This window comes from Protopterus annectens, chromosome 14.part0, assembly GCF_019279795.1.
Source record: "Protopterus annectens isolate FY-2018-M chromosome 14.part0, PAN1.0, whole genome shotgun sequence".
Lineage (NCBI taxonomy): Eukaryota > Metazoa > Chordata > Ceratodontiformes > Protopteridae > Protopterus > Protopterus annectens.
In genome coordinates, this window is record NC_056748.1 from 490,022,516 (window position 1) to 490,040,116 (window position 17,601).

The 17,601-nt window shown below is 37.0% G+C and overlaps 1 protein-coding gene across 2 annotated transcripts in view; it reads left to right on the top strand.

Moving 5' to 3' along the window:
- Positions 1-17,601, top strand: part of SLIT1 (slit guidance ligand 1) — a 3,022,655-nt gene that overhangs the window by 2,265,754 nt on the left and 739,300 nt on the right. For both annotated transcript variants that reach the window (XM_044056244.1, XM_044056245.1), the window contains exon 16: positions 11,805-11,949. In XM_044056244.1, coding sequence (XP_043912179.1) covers positions 11,805-11,949 — 145 coding nt within the window. The remainder of the gene's footprint in view (positions 1-11,804; positions 11,950-17,601) is intronic.

The following is a 17,601-nucleotide window of genomic DNA, read 5'->3' on the forward strand; positions in this document are numbered from 1 at the left end:
CGTGTCTTTGAGATGTGGGAAGAAACCCGAGCACCAGACAAAAACCTAATCAGCTGTAAGAAGGACATGAAGACTGTGAAGAGTTAGCACCCTGATCAGCAACTGAACCTGCAAATCAAGCACTATAAAGCAGCACAGTACCATACCTTTCAGCTATCCAAAATTTTGCAGACTTTCCAGATTTCTGCCTCATATTTTCAGTCTGTTCCTCATAAAATATGCAATTTTCTGGCAGGTAATTGACAACTAAAGTCACTATATAATGACAGATGTTCAAGTTTCAGATTTAAATTTCTTCAAAAAATGCAATGCCAAGGTAAAACCTGTTATTCTGTTAACTTTCTAACTTTATACAAGCAATATTTAAAATCTAGCCCTGATTTTTTTTCCATTTGTCCCCTATTATTTTTGGCTTTCTCCAGAATTCTTTTGTTAAGAGGTTAAGAGGTATGCTCTGCTCCATCATATATACTACTTCTACAAAGCATGTTCTGTATGGCCACCATGCCAGACAACATTTTTCTTTAATCATTCCCATTGTGGCCTCCATAATATAAGCATATATATGCGTGTGCATTGTGAGCTCATCCATTTGAAACTAAATATGTACAAGGTAGTGTGGACACAAGCAGTATATCAGGTGTTGCATAATAGCCTGTAGCTGATTACTTTTGTGGGATGAGGTATGCATTGTTTTGCTTCTTAATGGTATACCACTTCTAACATCATATTAAATCTTTGGCTTTAGTCATAATGGCTGTGTTGGTCGTCATCTCCAGTTATACTGGCTCTTGTACACTGACCCTCACTCTGGGTTGGCTTGGACTGTGGAGATAGTATTCCTGGAAAAGGGCAATGTACTGGGGTCACTGGATTTGTTTTATGAATGATGGCTAAGTGAGCCAGTAGTTTTATGTTGTACTGTAACCCTGCTAAAAAATGTATTATGCTGTCTGGGGACTGCAAGTCATGAGTGACCAATGAATCTCTAAATCTTATTTTTTACCTGTGTGTCTCTCACTTTATTGTTTTCTGATGAAGTTCTCTTAAATAAAGAACAACAGCAATAAATTCTCGCAGGTCCGGTGTCCTTTCTCAAAGGGTATTTACTTAGTCATAATTCTTCTGCTTCCCAGTTTAGTGTTTCTATTATTCACTAATGTTAGCTATCACTGTGAGTTTAACAAAATAAATCAGTAAAGTGATTAGGGATAATATGAGAAACAAGGATGATGGTGAAGGCTCCTTGGTGTAGATTTTTAACATATATTCCTGTTTGTAAGTGTATTTTAACTATAAGGAAAATTAAATTCACAAAATGTTTATGCAGAAAGTAAATTTAATAAGAATTTGATGGTCTTATCTAGGTTTAATAAAAAGTGAGGATGGATGACTCTTGATCTTGGGTTATGCTGTTGACTCGTTCTGCTGTTTCATATATTTTTGTATGTATTATAATTGATCCCATATGGATTTGACTGACATTATGAAACTAATTTACACATTTACTAGCATATGTTGGTGTTTGTCAAACTTTTTCCAAATGCTGTTTATCAGAGTACAAACTGGCCTGCCACCTATTAGAACTAATACTAACTGGAAGAAGATATTTTTATTTTTAGTTACCACCAAATAGTATTGTTAAAATATGTACAGAATGAGAATGTAAACTGGTAGGGATATTCACTATTTAAATGTGAAAGAATTACACAGATGAAATGTGTATGTAAAATGGATTAAATAATATTTAAATAGGTTGGATTGGCACAGTGGTGCAATAATTAGTGCTAATGCATCCCTTGTTAATGGTGATTCTGTGTTTGTGTGTGTACATATAAATGTGCATGTGTGTGTATATGAGTGTTACACATGCGTATGACCTGTAATGAGATGGAACCCTGTTCAGGGTTAATCTCACTTTTTTGCAACCCAGTGAGTACTGAAATACATTCTGGCTCCCCCACGATCCTGTCTTGGTTAAGTGGGTTCTTAGAGAAGTAACAAATGAAAGAATGTTTGAATCAGGAAATTACATTATCACATTCCAGCATTTCTTACATTTCTGCATTAACGTGGATATACAGGTTGTAACTTAGAGTGTATTACTATGTTAGAACTGTTGTTGAGTAGCTTTGGATTATTCTACCTGTTTTGATCTACTGGTAGACATTCAGAAAAATACATACATAACTTAGAACTTGAGATGTTGCCTAGAAAAAGATATTGCAAATGAGAATCTGTTTTTCCCTGTAATATGTAGCATATATACGAATATAACCGGGATGGAAGAATTATTGCAGGTATGTTTTGATTGTAAGTTGTCTCATAGGAAGTGATTATTTTAGTCTGTTTAATAGGAATACAGATACACATCCAGAGAAGGAAATGACTAGTTAGTTAAATATAACTGATTATAAGACAAGAGAGTTTAACTTTTAAAATTTCTTGGACTTTATCATTATTTTATAAAATAGAGAGGATGAATTAGAGAACAGTACAGTACAGTCCTGTTTTACAATTAGCTTATAAAGAACAGTACAGTGCAGTCCTAAAAAGATTATTTATTTCTTCAGTTTGATAACCGGGGTAGAGCACTGATCCAAATGGACCTATTTTGCAGTTACCCTAAATTCTTGTAAATATTACATTGTCACTATATAAAGATATATATATATATATATATATATATATATATAGATATATATATGTGTGTGTGTGTGTGTGTGTGTGTGTATATATATATATCATGTACAAATAGATATTAAATTAAACTGGCTTAACATGGCAATAAATAATGCTGAACAATAAATCTAATTAGAACAAGTACTATAGAACAGTCATCAATGATTAAAAATATATTTTATATTTACATTTGTGTTGGATAAAATGATGCTTACAGTAAAACTTTATCATTCAATGTTATTTGATTTTGAATATGGTGTGTACTGCTTTTTAATGTAAAATATTTAAATTATTTCGTAGAAATAAGACACAGGCTTAAATAAATCGTCCTGATATATGAAAAATGATAATATATTTTTCACCACTCGGGCTTAGTCATCACTTTGTGTCCTGAAAGTTGTGTGTGTCCTAACCTATGTATGTGAATGTATATGTATGTATACACACATATATATATATATATATATATATATATATATATATACACACATATATACATACAGTGGATATAAAAAGTGTACACACCCCTGTTAAAATTCCAGGTTTTTGTGATATAAAAAAAATGAGACTTTTTCATTTAATTACAGTGTTAAATCTTCTTGGGTACACACCTGCCATCAATTAAAGAGACTCTATTTAACCTCAAATAAAGTTCAGCTGTCCTAGTAGGATTTTCCTGACATGTACACAACATTGGATATACCATGGAAAACAGTAAAGGCAGTCATCAAAAAGTGGAGAAAATATGGACAAACAGTGACATTGCAAAGAACTGGGCGTCCCTCCAAAATTGATGAAAAGACAAGGTGAAAACTGGTTAGAGAGGCTGCCAAGAGACCTACAGAAACACTGAAGGAGCAGCAGGAATTTCTGGCAAGAACTGGTTGCGTACTACATGTGACAACCATCTCCCATATTTTCCACATGTCTGGGCTATGGGGTAGGGTTGCAAGATGGAAGGCTCTTCTTACACAGAAAAACATCTAGGTGAGGCTAAAATTTGCAAAACAATACATCAAGTCTCCCAAAAATGTAGGAAAATGTGTTATGGTCTGATGAGATGAAGGTTGAACTTTTTGGCTACAATTCCAAAAGGTACGTTTGGTGCAAAAACAACACTTTGCATCACCAAAAGAACCCCATCCCCGTGGTGAAGCATGGTGGTGGCAGTATCATGCCTTGGGTTTACTTTTCTTCAGTTGAAACTGGGGCTTAAGTCAAGATGAAGGGAGTTATGAACAGTTCCAAACACCAGTCACTTTTGACCCAAAACCTTCAGGCATCTGCTAGAAAGATGAAGATGAAGAGGAATTTCACCTTTCAACACGACAATGACCCCAAGCATACATACAAATTAACAAAAGAATGGCTTCACCAGGAGAAAATTAAAGTTTTGGAATGGCTCAGCCATAGTCCAGACCTAAATCCAATAGAAAATTTGTGGGGTGACCTGAAGAGAGCTGTGCACAAGAGATGCCCTCGCAATCTGCCAGATTTGGAGCACTTTTGCAAGGAAGAGTGGGCAAATATTGCCAAGTCAAGATGTGCCATGCTGATAGACTCCTACCCAAGAAGACAATGCTGTAATTAAATCAAAAGGTGCTTCAACAAAGTATTAGTTTAAGGGTCTGCACAGATATGCAAGTAGCTTATTGTACATTTTTTTTATTTTTTATATTTCTCCCCTAACAGATTTGTTTATTTTTCAATTGAATTGTACAGGTTATAGGTCACATTAAAAGTGGGAAAAGTTTTCAAATTATTTATTGTGGTCTCTTTTTTTATATCACAAAAACCTGGCATTTTAACAGGGGTGTGTACACTTTCTATATCCACTGTGTATGCACACACACACACACACACACACACACACATATATATATATATATATATATATATATGTATGGGTCTACTTCACTTGACCTAAAACTCATTTGACTGACACCCATTTGAACTAAATTTCATTTGACTGGCTCTCATTTCACTGCCATTTAAGATATAGGCTTGTTGTGGGTTTTCCTTCACCTGTGACTTGCTTGTGATAAAAAGAATTACTGTAACTTACATTGCTGACTGTAAGAATTCTGATAGTCATGTAGAAAGTAATGTTTCTAAATGTGGGTTTGTCTCTCTACATTTTTATGGGTAGTATCTAAAGTAATTTGGCAAATGTTCTGTGCATTCCCAGCAGTAGTGGCAGTGTGTAGAGTACATGTAAGGCAAGTTAAAGGTATATGTCCTTTTCCCCACTGTAGTGCAATCCTGGAGTTAGTATATATAATTGGGGGGGTGCGGTTGTACATTGTCCCATTTATGTTAAGAGGGTAAATAAGCAGTTTTTAAGTTCTGGAAAGGGTTAGTTATTGGTGTTCTAAGTGTGATTGTCTATGGTTTAAGATTTAGTATGTTCAAATTCAGCACTGTAAGCTGTCAGTGAAATGGGAGTCAGTCAAATGAAATTTAGGTCAATTGAGTGTCAGCCAAATGAGTTTTAGGTCAAGTGAAGTAGATCATTTTATATATATATATATATATATATATATATATATATATATATATATATATATGTATACATACATATACATACACATATATATATATATGTATATATATATATATATATATATATATATATATGTGTGTGTGTGTGTGTGTTTATAAATAAATATATATATATATATATATATATGTGTGTGTGTGTGTGGTGTGTATCTATCTGTATGTATATATTATATATATATATATATATATATATATATATATATATATATATATATATATATATATATATATATATATATATACATGCATACATATACACTCACACATGAGTATGTGTTGATTCATTTACTATAATGATGATCACAACTCAAGTGTTTCAATGTAATTGATTGAACGTTCTGTCACTTGCACACTACAGACATGCCTGACACACATTCAATCAAATATTGACACACATATTCATACCACACATACCAACAAACAGAATTGCTGTACAATCAGTGTTTTCTGTAAGGGGCAAGCCTCGCTGCAACCCCCATGTGGTGGGCATTGTGTCCGCACCCCTTGCTAATTATATATACCAACTCTAAGATGACACAGCAAAGGTATAGTCTCTATCCCTGGTATGACACAATTTTGCTCAGATTACACAGTAACATATGTCTTTCCCTCAGATGCTTATAGCGTTACCAGCAAGCTGTGGCTGCACCTCACACAAATAAAACAGGGACTGCCACTTACTCACACTAAAACATGAATATGTGAATATGAGTCTTGGAAAGCAACTGTGCAGAGGGAGTATGAGGGGTGTTTGAGGTTTGGGGGTAGCAGGGGGAGTTTTATGGAGTGGAAGGGGAGTTTTAGGGTTAGGGTATGATTAGTAGAATTTAAGTGGAGTGGTGCTGGAGTCTTAGCTTTAGGGACTGAGGACTGAGTGTGAGTTTTAGGGTTAAAGTTTAGATTTTGGTAGAGCTATACAGTTTGATAGTGAAAGGTGTGGGGATGTCTGTGTACACATGGGAAATTAGGCTAGTGGAAGTTTGAGCAAGTGGCAGCAAGCAGATGTTTTGTGAGCTATTAGCACATGAGCAGCTCTAGTAGACTCTCTCTCTTTATATACACACACACACACACACACACACACACACACACACACACACACACACATATATATATATATATATATATCTATGTATATGGGAACCTGTCAGATCGATGAAACCACATTTTCCCGATGACCAGACCACCGAGACCACATCGCCAATGGAGGAGATCGCTGACAATGGTGAGTAGTGTGAAACAGGATGTATTCCCATTTCCGCAATGTGGTGCAATCTTGGAGTTGGTATATTTAAGTAGAGGTGTGTGGGGGCACAGCCCCCCACATAGGGGATGCAGGGGGTCTTTCCCCCCTGCTATACACATGTTACTTTTTGTTTTTTAGTTGTATTGCGGAAACAGGAATACATTCTGTTCCATAATACTTAAACTTACCAGTGTCGGGGATGTAGTCTCAGTGATTTGGTCGTCGAGGAAGTGTGGTTTTGTGGATCTGATATGGAGATATATATATATATATATATATATATATATATATATATATATACAGGGAAAACTGGTGAGCCCTTTGTAAGGAAGTAAGATGTCTGAAACTCCTTGAAATCAAGAACAAAGAATGGATTGAGCTATCATCTGTTCTCTTTATTCCTACTCAGAGTTTTACTCTTATGTCAGAATAGGTCTCATCCTTTACCTCTGTACTGCATATCAGCTCCTATCGGTAGCTAATAAGTTATAGCTTATGTGCTATATTCTTGTCCTTTGTGCCTTGAGTCTAATCAGTACAAACACTTTATATAATATGCCTGGCCAAGCAGTCTATGACATACATTTATGACCTAGCTAAAGTGACCTGAGAATGAACTACGTGTTAAAGCATAAAAATACAGCATGTTATATAAACTGGACTTAGATCTGATGAAGCCCAGTTAAGTGAGAAAGAGCTTGTCTATTTAATATCTCTTATTTTCAGTAAAGAAGTATCGATTTCTAAACAAGCTATAAGTACATGATTAATGTGAACTCTGATCTGAGCTTGTCTGCAGTTCATATTTTTTTTTCTTGATTTCAAGGAGTCTCAGCCAGCAATTTAGATCATCATGATAAATTCTTTTAGTGTGTGATTTAATGTTTTTTCTTATGGGTAGGAGACATGTAACCCTGAAGCCTGAAAAACCTTTTCTCAAAAGCTATCAGAAAAAATATTGATCTCACAAAATACATGCTTATGTAGGAACATGCAAATAAAATAACAATGATTTTGACTGCTACCCCCCATGCTAATTTGTATATATGAACTCCAAAATTACACAACACCAGAGAAAGAGTAAAATACCCAACCACAGTGTTATAGCAGTCTTCCACCACCGTTGACAGCTCTCTTGTTGACCAAACTGAATTAAATGAAAAGATGTCAGCATTAGTCATGCTCAACCAATGTATGGGATCCAAATGTATGTTTACATATACATACTATATATGTCTCCATAGTATATGCGTATGTGTATATGTATATATATATATATATATATATATATATATATATATTACAAATATCTAAATGTATGCATGCAACACTATTGAAATACACATATGACTGCGCCAAGAGGTTAGCATTCAGACTTTCCAGTTGAATATGATAACATTTAATTAAAAGAAAATAATTAAACTGCAGACCCACTGGGTCATAGTAGGGAATGAGCAAAGTAGTATTTTAAAGAAAGCAAACTATAGCTGTATACGTTCATGTTGATACTGATGTTATGTTTTAGTGTGGGCCGATAAGAAACTCCTGACTTGCAGGCTAAACCTCTGTTCTAATTGAAGAGGAACATGGAGCTTGTACAGATCATAGCTCAATCCATCCATCCATCCATCCATCCACTTTCTAATAAATGCAGTTTATTGACAGCTCAGCATGGATGTCATACTACAGGACAAAAAGTAAGACGTAAGAGCCTAATATGCTTACCTTTGATCACCACATCCCTGTCGTGGACAGAAAATCCTTCTACCTCGCTGAACTTGTACTTCATGACACCTCCTCGAGGATCAAATAATTCCATCATTGAATATAATGCCCCATTTGCCATACACCTTGTGAAGATATGTGAAGGCTGCCAGCCTAGCTAGACAGAATTTTGTAGATAATTCTGTCATTTGTAAATATTAATAGAAGCCACAGGCTTGTTCTCTTAAATAAGAAAATTGTATTGGATGTTAAAACTTCAAAAATGTAACCACATTGCACTCTGCTGGAGGAAAGCTGATAAGCCAAGCATTGTATAATTGTTTGATCCCAAAACTCCGAGCCAAGATGTCTGAATGAAGGAATTCTTCCTGTTGTTTTGAGACCAGAGTTATTTGCTAGATGTATAATGTTTATTGCTGTGTTTCCTGACCAAGTGCAAGCTTACAAAGAAATGTAAATGTAGAGTTTCTGTCAGCCTGGGAACAAGAGAATTGTTAAGAATGATGTAATGTAAAATGAGTCAGCAGGATGTATTATCAGCTTAAAGGACTTTCTCAGAGACAGAGAGAGAGAGAGAGCATTTTGCATTTGTCTTGAGAACATCCAACTCACCAGCACTCTGCCTGTGCTCTGTATGTAAGTAGTGTCTCACTTAGAAATGGCTAACAAATAGGAAAATTAGACTAGTTGTTTTCTGTATTGATGTCAGAACTATTCTAGTGTATTATTTTAAGCATTTTACTGTGATCTCTGAACTCTTGACTAGCACTGTGTAGTAAGAAGTATTGTCTTGTGTTCTTATTATTTATTATTAAATATTTTAAACCTTTCAACTGTGGATGTTTTGTGTAGAGATAATTTAAGCTCTAGAGTACATTGCATGTATATAGTGATACTGGCCAAGCCACTCCAATAAGCCTTAAAAAGTTCTGGTCACACTTACTAATTAGATAATAATATTGCACAGTAATAATTGAACACCCTTTGATAAGGGCCTTTTTAGTAGCTGATAAGTAAGGGTCCTGGTGGCAGTGATTACTACCTTATAGCCTGGACAGAAGTGACACAGCTAGTGAACCTGTGCCAGCCTTCCCCATGTGTGTGTGTGTGTGTGTGTGTGTGTGTGTGTGTGTGTGTGTGTGTGTGTGTGTGTGTCAGCTACATGGGCAAGGATAAGAAGCACCGGTTGGACAGAGAGAGTACTAGGAGGACTTGGCTTGGGACCCTGGCTAAGGACCCCACTCTATAGCTGTGCCAGTGGGGAGTCTTATTGGGGAATCTGGAGATGAGAGAAACCAGCTCCAGACTGACTGTAATCTCTGTGTGCTGTTAAGGGAAATTGTACTTTACTGTGTGTGTATTTGTTATCCTTCCCAATGTGGATGCCCCTCACTGGTGTTAGTGGTGAGGATTGAGGCTCCTTGGTTGATGGACCAGTGCACGGGCGTCACACACCTCACTAAGCAGAACTACTAAACCAATTCAAAAGACCTCAGTGCTTCATCATCAAAAGAATTGCAGGTCTCAGTACTCTGAGAGACTCAACTCCCTGTTCCTCTACTCATTGTTGGACAAACATCTGAGGGGCATACCTCTCAACTGTCCAGATTTTCACAGAATGTCCAGATTTTTGCCTCATAATTTTTGGTCTGTTCCTCATAAAATTTGTGATTTTTCTGGCAAATCACTGGGATAATCTGAGGGTTGAAGTCACTAAATAATGACTTACATTTGAGTTTCAGACTTCAAATCCTTCAGAAAATGTATGTTAAAATAAACCCTGTTACTCTAGCAACTTTCTAAGTTTATAAGAGTGGTATTTAAAATATGTCCTTATTTTTAGGGGTTTGTCCCATTTTGCCAGGCTTTGTCCAGATTTCTTGCACTAAGAGGTTGAAATGTATGCTGAGGGGTGATCTGTGCTTAGTCTTCCATTATATGAATAACCCAGCACTCTTTGAAGTCCTTCACCTGAACAAAGATAGCAGTAAAACAGACAGGTGCTCTAGAGGTCAAAACATAATGTTTCTTCCATTTCTGGAATAGAATGCCATTACATATCAAGTGGAGAATTTCAATAGAACCTTTAAAACCAGTCTGGATAACCAGATAGATTATGTAAATTTTCACCTTGAATATATGGGGAAAATATTTAATGGGGGTCATTGCAGGTCTCCCAACAGTGGATGATAATTTTTCTTGCCACATTTCTATTTCATTCATTCCAGTTACCCCAGTACCTCTGTCCAATATGGGATCCACCAGTCTCTCCTACTACCCCCAGACTATTTCCATTCAAAGACTGAGGCCAATGTGGAACCTAAGGGTATCCTGTGGGGTTGTGCTGTTGAAAATTTCCACCAGGGGATTTTTCATTTTTGATCTATCCCTTGATCGCCCCTGTGTTTGTTACATTCAATGAATACTCACCTGTATGGACCGCACATGTTCTTAGGGAATACCTAGAGAAATGTCCTCCCCCTCTGGATGGACAGTCCCATTCCTCCCTGCCAGCACCTCAAATGCCTGAGTTGCTAAATCAACCCAGGTTGCCTGAGCATTAGTTAGGGCATTATCCCTTTACACCACAGCACTATTATGTATCTGAGGTTTTTGATGGTCTCCTTGGCCATAAGCTTAGTAAGAATCTATGAACTTATAAGATAGTGACAGTTGATATAGAGGTATACATTTTAATGGCAGATTAATGCACTTCACCCATCTATTCTACTCATTTCCCTACCTTCTAGCTCAGCTGCATCTTCTACTTAACCAAAGTATTATTCTTTTTTCCTCTTTCCAATCCATTCTGATATTATTATTAATACCACTTCAAGATAGGTATTCCAAACATCCACCACCCTTTTTCTGAAAAAATATTTCCTCATGCCCTTTGAAAGCCTACAGCCCTGTATTTTCAAATTCTGCCAGTCTGTTCTCATACATGTTGTTTGTTTAGACTGGAAGTGGTATTTGATGGTGAGCTGCTTTTTCACTGCACAGACACTAATATGAAAACAACATGGATACTTCCTAACATATAAACATACAGTCCAAGTGGGTATACTCTTAGATTGTATGATTATATGTTAGAAAGTATCCATGTTGTTTTCATATTAGTGTCTGTGCAGTGAAAAATCAGCTCACCATCAAAGACCACTTCCAGTCTGTACAATGAAGAACAGAGAAGACATGTATTTATGCATGCATTTATGTGCATGCCTGTAATATGCTTACTTGTATGTGTATGTTAAAGAATATGTATACATGTGCAAGTTCAGATATATTTCCCTGTACAGATATTAGAGTTAACTTTCTAGGCAGATGTATATAATACTGGAAATTAATATTTCAAGCATATTCTTTGTACAACAGTTCATAAAAATGTAAGACAGGCATAGAAAGAGACCAAGAGAGAGAGAGAGAGAGGAGGTGTGTGTCTGCATCTGTGCATACTTGTGTGGAGCATATTATGATGGGAGAGTAAATGGAAAATGATTTTACATTTAATTTAAATTTTAATTTGACATTCAGCATTTATTCTGTTTTGACACCTGGATTACCCTACTTTTGTTTTTTTACTTCTCAGGTACTGAAGATTATCACCTAAACAGTGAGTGCAACAGTGATATAGTCTGCCCTCCAAAATGCCGCTGTGAGTCAAATGTGGTCGACTGCTCAAACCTGAAACTTTCCAAAATCCCGGATCGCATACCACAGTCTACATCTGAGTTGTAAGTTCATCAGACTATGGGGAACTTCTGCATGCCCTTATTTGGCACAACATGTAAAGTAATACAGTACAACATTCTACAGCAGAACAAAGGCTACATAATATGTTGGTGTTCTGTAGGGTTGTACAAATGGAAACAGTCTATAAAGCTTTTTATTTTTATGCTGACCAATGCCCTAGCATAAATGTTACATCAGTAGTGAATAGTTGTGAAGATATTAAGGCTCCAGGCATAAGTCACTATGAGCAATTAAGAGTCACAGGACATTAAAAGTTTCTGCTAAAAATTAAAAGAACTTGATTTATCTACAAAGATATATGCACTCCTCTCATGTAAGGATACACATTAATACAGTTGTTTTACACTGTTTTAAACATCCAGACCAACCCTATTTAGTTTCAGTAATTCTACTATTTAGAAACATAAAAACAACATTTATCTTGTATACAGTGGTGCTTAATATTTTCAAAAGAACAATTCAAAGAATTCAAAAGAACTTTCTCAGGACATATTTTCAAATACACACCTAATCTGTTATCATAGGATGAGAGCTAGATATATTCAGTTTCTCAGATGTCCACATTTCATATTTTCCAGTGCAATTCCTCATAGATCTTGTCTTCATTCCTTTTTTCTCCCATCTTAGCCAGTATTGTTAATTATATCCTGTATATATCACCACTGCTGTATAATCCTTCCTTCTCAAAATTCTCTATCACCAAACAGACAATCTTGCCTATAATATTGTGCTACAACATGTGCTGTGCACCCATACTTATCTTCTCTGAGCATGCTCTACAACAATGTGTGCTGTGCACCCATACTTATCTTCTCTGAGCATGCTCTACAACAATGTGTGCTGTGCACCTATACGTATCTTCTCTGAGCATGCTCTATAACAACGTGTGCTGTGCACCCATACCTATCTTCTCTGAGCATGCTCTAAAACAACGTGTGCTGTGCACCCATACTTATCATCTCCGAGCATGCTCTGCAACAATGTGTGCTGTGCACTTATACGTATCTTCTCTGAGCATGCTCTACAACAACGTGTGCTGTGCACCCATACTTATCTTCTCTGAGCATGCTCTACAACAATGTGTGCTGTGCACCTATACGTATCTTCTCTGAGCATGCTCTATAACAATGTGTGCTGTGCACCCATACCTATCTTCTCTGAGCATGCTCTACAAATACATGTGCTGTGCACCCATACCTATCTTCTCTGAGCATGCTCTACAACCATGTGTGCTGTGCACCCATACTTATCTTCTCTGGGCATGCTGCCCTTTAACCACTTTATCCCTTATAAACATTGTTTGGGCAGTTCTTAGACCTATCCACCTTTATCACTGACAATTCATAGCTTGGTCCTGCAGACAACAGATAGTCAGTATTTAACACCATTCCATTTATTCCATCTCCATTCATATATAAATTCATAAATAATGGCATTGCACCAGTCTATATTATGGCCTACCTACATAGATGTAATGTCCTTTACTACTCATCAGCATCAACAACAGGGGTCAAAGAGATCCAATATGTTTTTAAATCTTCCCTCTCAATTTTTTGTCATTACAAACACGTCATCTAATCCATTAAGCCCTATAAGTATGACATATCCATTTCACAATATGCCGCATTTTATCCAAGATGGCAAAGATTACCATATGTCCTCATAAACCTAGTAGAACTAAATGTAACCACTCAGAAGGACATAGCCCAGATGGTTAAGTATTATATACATCTTCTAATTCAATCCCTCAAATAAACCATAAGTTCTAGGCAACATAATGAGGTAGATGAAGAATTGTGACCTGAGTTTTGAATCTTAAGTGTTTTTGAAACACTTGGTATCTATCACACTGAGATGAGCAGTGAATCTCTGCTTGTACAATTGCCCCACATAGTACTGTTAAAACCCTTCTTTTCTCCTCTGCAGGTGCCAGTAATTTGCAATGCAAAAGTAAAAAAAAAAAAAACTAAGCAAGGTTTCAGGTTAGCTGCATGCTCTAGGTTAACACCCAGCTTCCAGTCATGGCAAAGGTGCAGATCTGCGGAATGTGATGTTCTATAACAACTTTGTAAACCACATAGAAATCTTTAGATAAACTATCCATATCTTATTACAATTTGCATAGCCTTGTCGTTTCGACTCAAAACCTGATTTAAGCATTTAATTTTTACTTTTAGTTGCTGTATGTGATGGAAAAGGAAGGGACAATGTCTTGTTCCTTAAGAAAAAAAAAGCAAACTGCCATTGTTTCGAGGCAGTTATGTTTCTGGAAATCAATAATAGAATTGACAAAACAAATAAATAGGCGAACAAATAATACAAACACTTGCCATCCCATGTGATACAGAAGGTTGAAGCACTTGACTAACACAGACAGCCCATGTTCATTTAGCAAAACAGGAGCTGGAGGGGACAGGCTATGGATGGAGGATGGAAGTGAACAGTCCTTTCTGGCTAACCTTCCTGGAGATAGGAAGACAGCTCTCACTCATCACTTGGGTGACACGTAGAGGGTACACTGAATATTGCAGTCATAGCAATCTAGCCTACAGGGCACACACGGGACTGTCGTGCACAGCACTAGCCAGGGTATGCCATTTGTGAATGATGGTTAGTTCATCTTTGAGCTCGTGTAGGATACAGCCTGGAGCACCATCTGGTCCCATTGATGCTGTGTTTTTGGCTTTGGAGAGGGCTGTTTTAACTTGAGTGTCTGTTATTTCAGGGGCACTACATTCTTCTGGTATAGTTATGGGGCCCTTTTGGGGGTGAGAGGGGGGTGAAGTTTGCACTGAACCTGTCTGCCAGGATGTTGGCTATATCGGTCAGTTCAGTGTTTTTTGTGTCATTCCTCACTAACTCCGAGCAGGTCTTAGAAATGCCACTTAGATTCTTGACATAGCTAAAGAATGCCTTGTGGTTATCTTTGGAGTCCATGGCAATTTTTCTTTCGAAGCTAGCCTTGGATGATTTTATGAGGGAACATAGTTTCTTGCTGATACTGATCAGGGATGTCTTCCCTTCTTGGGATTTTACTCTTTTCTGTACTAGTTTCCTCCTTCTATTTATATAGCTTGTTTATGGCAGGGGTCCACCAGACTGGTTTCATTTTCTTGTAAGAGTGAGTCTTGGTTTTGTTTGGGATAGCACGATCCATGCATTCTTGTAGGTGCCTGTAGAGTGCATTAGTAAAGGATTTTGCAGCTTGGACAGCATTATCCTTTAGCATGGGGGCTTGGAAACTTTCCACCTCGGTCTTAAGTAACGTGAAGTTTGCTTTTGAAAAGTTTTTCACAGTGGTTTCTTTGACCGGGGGTGGTGGCGGAATGTGGATATCCAGAGTGATTAGTTTATGGCCAGATCTAACCAATGAGGGGCTGACCTCCGGTGTGGAACACCAATCGCCCATGTTGGTGATGACCAGTTCCAATATGTTGTCACCTCTGGTGGGAGTGTTAACCAGTTGATCCAGGGCGTTTGAGTTTATAAATTCTAGGAAATGTTGGGCAAAGGAGTTTGCACTTGAGTAGTTCTCCCAGTTAATGTTTGGGTAATTGAAATCACCCAATATCAGGGTGTTTGGTAGGACCTTTATGTTTCCCAGTGTTTCTAGGAATGCGGAGTGGGGGTCCTGGGACATGGTGGGTGATCTGTAGCAAGCTACAATTTGAATAGCAGTTTTGCCCATTGTTAGTTGCACGTGGATGATCTCTGAAGCTTCGTGCTGTGCCACTAACCTGGAGGTGTAGGTATCCTTGATGAATATGGATACTCCTCCACCTTTTGTATTTCGGTCTGGGTTTTGTGGCTGAAATGTATGGTATGAGTTGTAGCCTGGTAGTGCTGGGGTGCTCTCTGGAGCCTTAAACCAGGTTTCTGTTACTGCACATATATCAGTTTTCTCCATACTGAGGAGTGCCTCGAGTGCATGCATTTTGAGGTTTAGACTTCTGGCATTGAGTAGCATTACCCTCAGTTTTTTGTTACTTGTGCTATTTACGGTGACTGTTGACAATCTTTTAAAAGTATACTGCACCAATTATTTGTGCAATCATATTAAACAGCATAGATGTGTTCAGAGTTGGCTCTTGAAGAATAAAAAATGTTGATCGTGCATGGAGAAGAATACTGTATTACAGCTCTACATAGCATGTGTGAAAATGAAAATTTTGTAACAAAAGCTGGGTGGGGGGTAAAAAAAGGCAAGGAAATGTTTTTTTTTTCCTTTATTTCAGGAATTGATTCTGACTGATTGAGCACTCACTTCTGTCTCATACTGGACAAATTAATAGTTTGAGATTATGATGATATCACTGATGAGGGGCAAGAAACATAACAAAGGATTCGATTTTAAGTCTGGGGGCTGGGGGAACTAAGGGCATTTTTTTTCTGTATCATTTACTGGTATATTGGTCACCTGTCAGTATCACAGACTGAGATAAGTAACAGCAGATGGCTTGGGAACCAACATTATTTTTGCATGAGATTTTGAGATGGGGGGGGTTGGTGACCATAGCAACTGGACAGGGAAGATCAGAAAAGAGGAAAGTCTATTTTTTTTCCCTTGAAAGAGAACAGGTTTCATTTTTCCTAGTACATGAACTTTGAGTGACTGCTGTGGTGGACCACCTTCCATTTTATCCAGCTCCTTGTTTTCACAATTCCAACTTACGAGAGGTAAGCTCATATTTACACAAACACGATCACAGCAAAGAATGAATGTGCTATTGGAGTGGGTCATTCTTTTTAAATAAAAAATTAAATCTAGCCAACATCATAAATCAGAATGCTGAGCTCCATGTTGACAGGTATGTAGGGGCATGTGAGTTTTCCATAGAGAAGAAAGAGAGAGGTCAACACTACTGAAGACAATGACTCATCTGCAGATAATCACACTTCCAGAACAACATATTTCAATACTGAGCCAATGAAGCATAGCAATTAAAGCTGAAAAAGTAACATGGCATACCAAAAGAGCATTTCACTTTCACTTTAACAGAAATTTAAATGTAAATAAAAAAAATGTTTTTGAAATGTGGAATATTTTATCATTAATAGTTATACTGAACGTTGGAACTCCTTAGTGTTTAGAATGAAATAGTTTAGGAATTTGGGCAACTGATTCTGTTTCTCAGCAGTTGTAATTCACAGTCTTAAAGCGATACTGAGTTACTAATGTCGAAATATCTTTTGAAGTCTTTTTCTTCATTGTCAGAAGCAAGCCACATTTTGTTAGGGTCTGCATTTTTTCCTGTGAAGTAACTTTGGTTTCAGGGCCTTTACTGTGTGCCTTCATTTATGAATAGCATTACCTCTCAGCAGGACCAAAATTCTGTTCTGTTTGATCAGCATTATTAATTGTCAGGAATTGTTGGATATGTGAAGAAATGGCCTTTGAAAAGTTACAGCACAGTTAGTAGTTCATTATTGCAGCACACAAAGGTTCCAGCTTTATGTTATTTCTAATCCAGCAAAGGATTCAATGCTGCCCCTAAACATCATGTAACCTCATCCCCAGTTCTTCAGTAGCAAAAATTCTCATGTATTCTGTTGTAAGCAGCTGTGAAAATTTTTCCTATTTTTAAACATTGTTTAAAAATAATTATCATCTAAAAATGTAGCTAAGATAAATG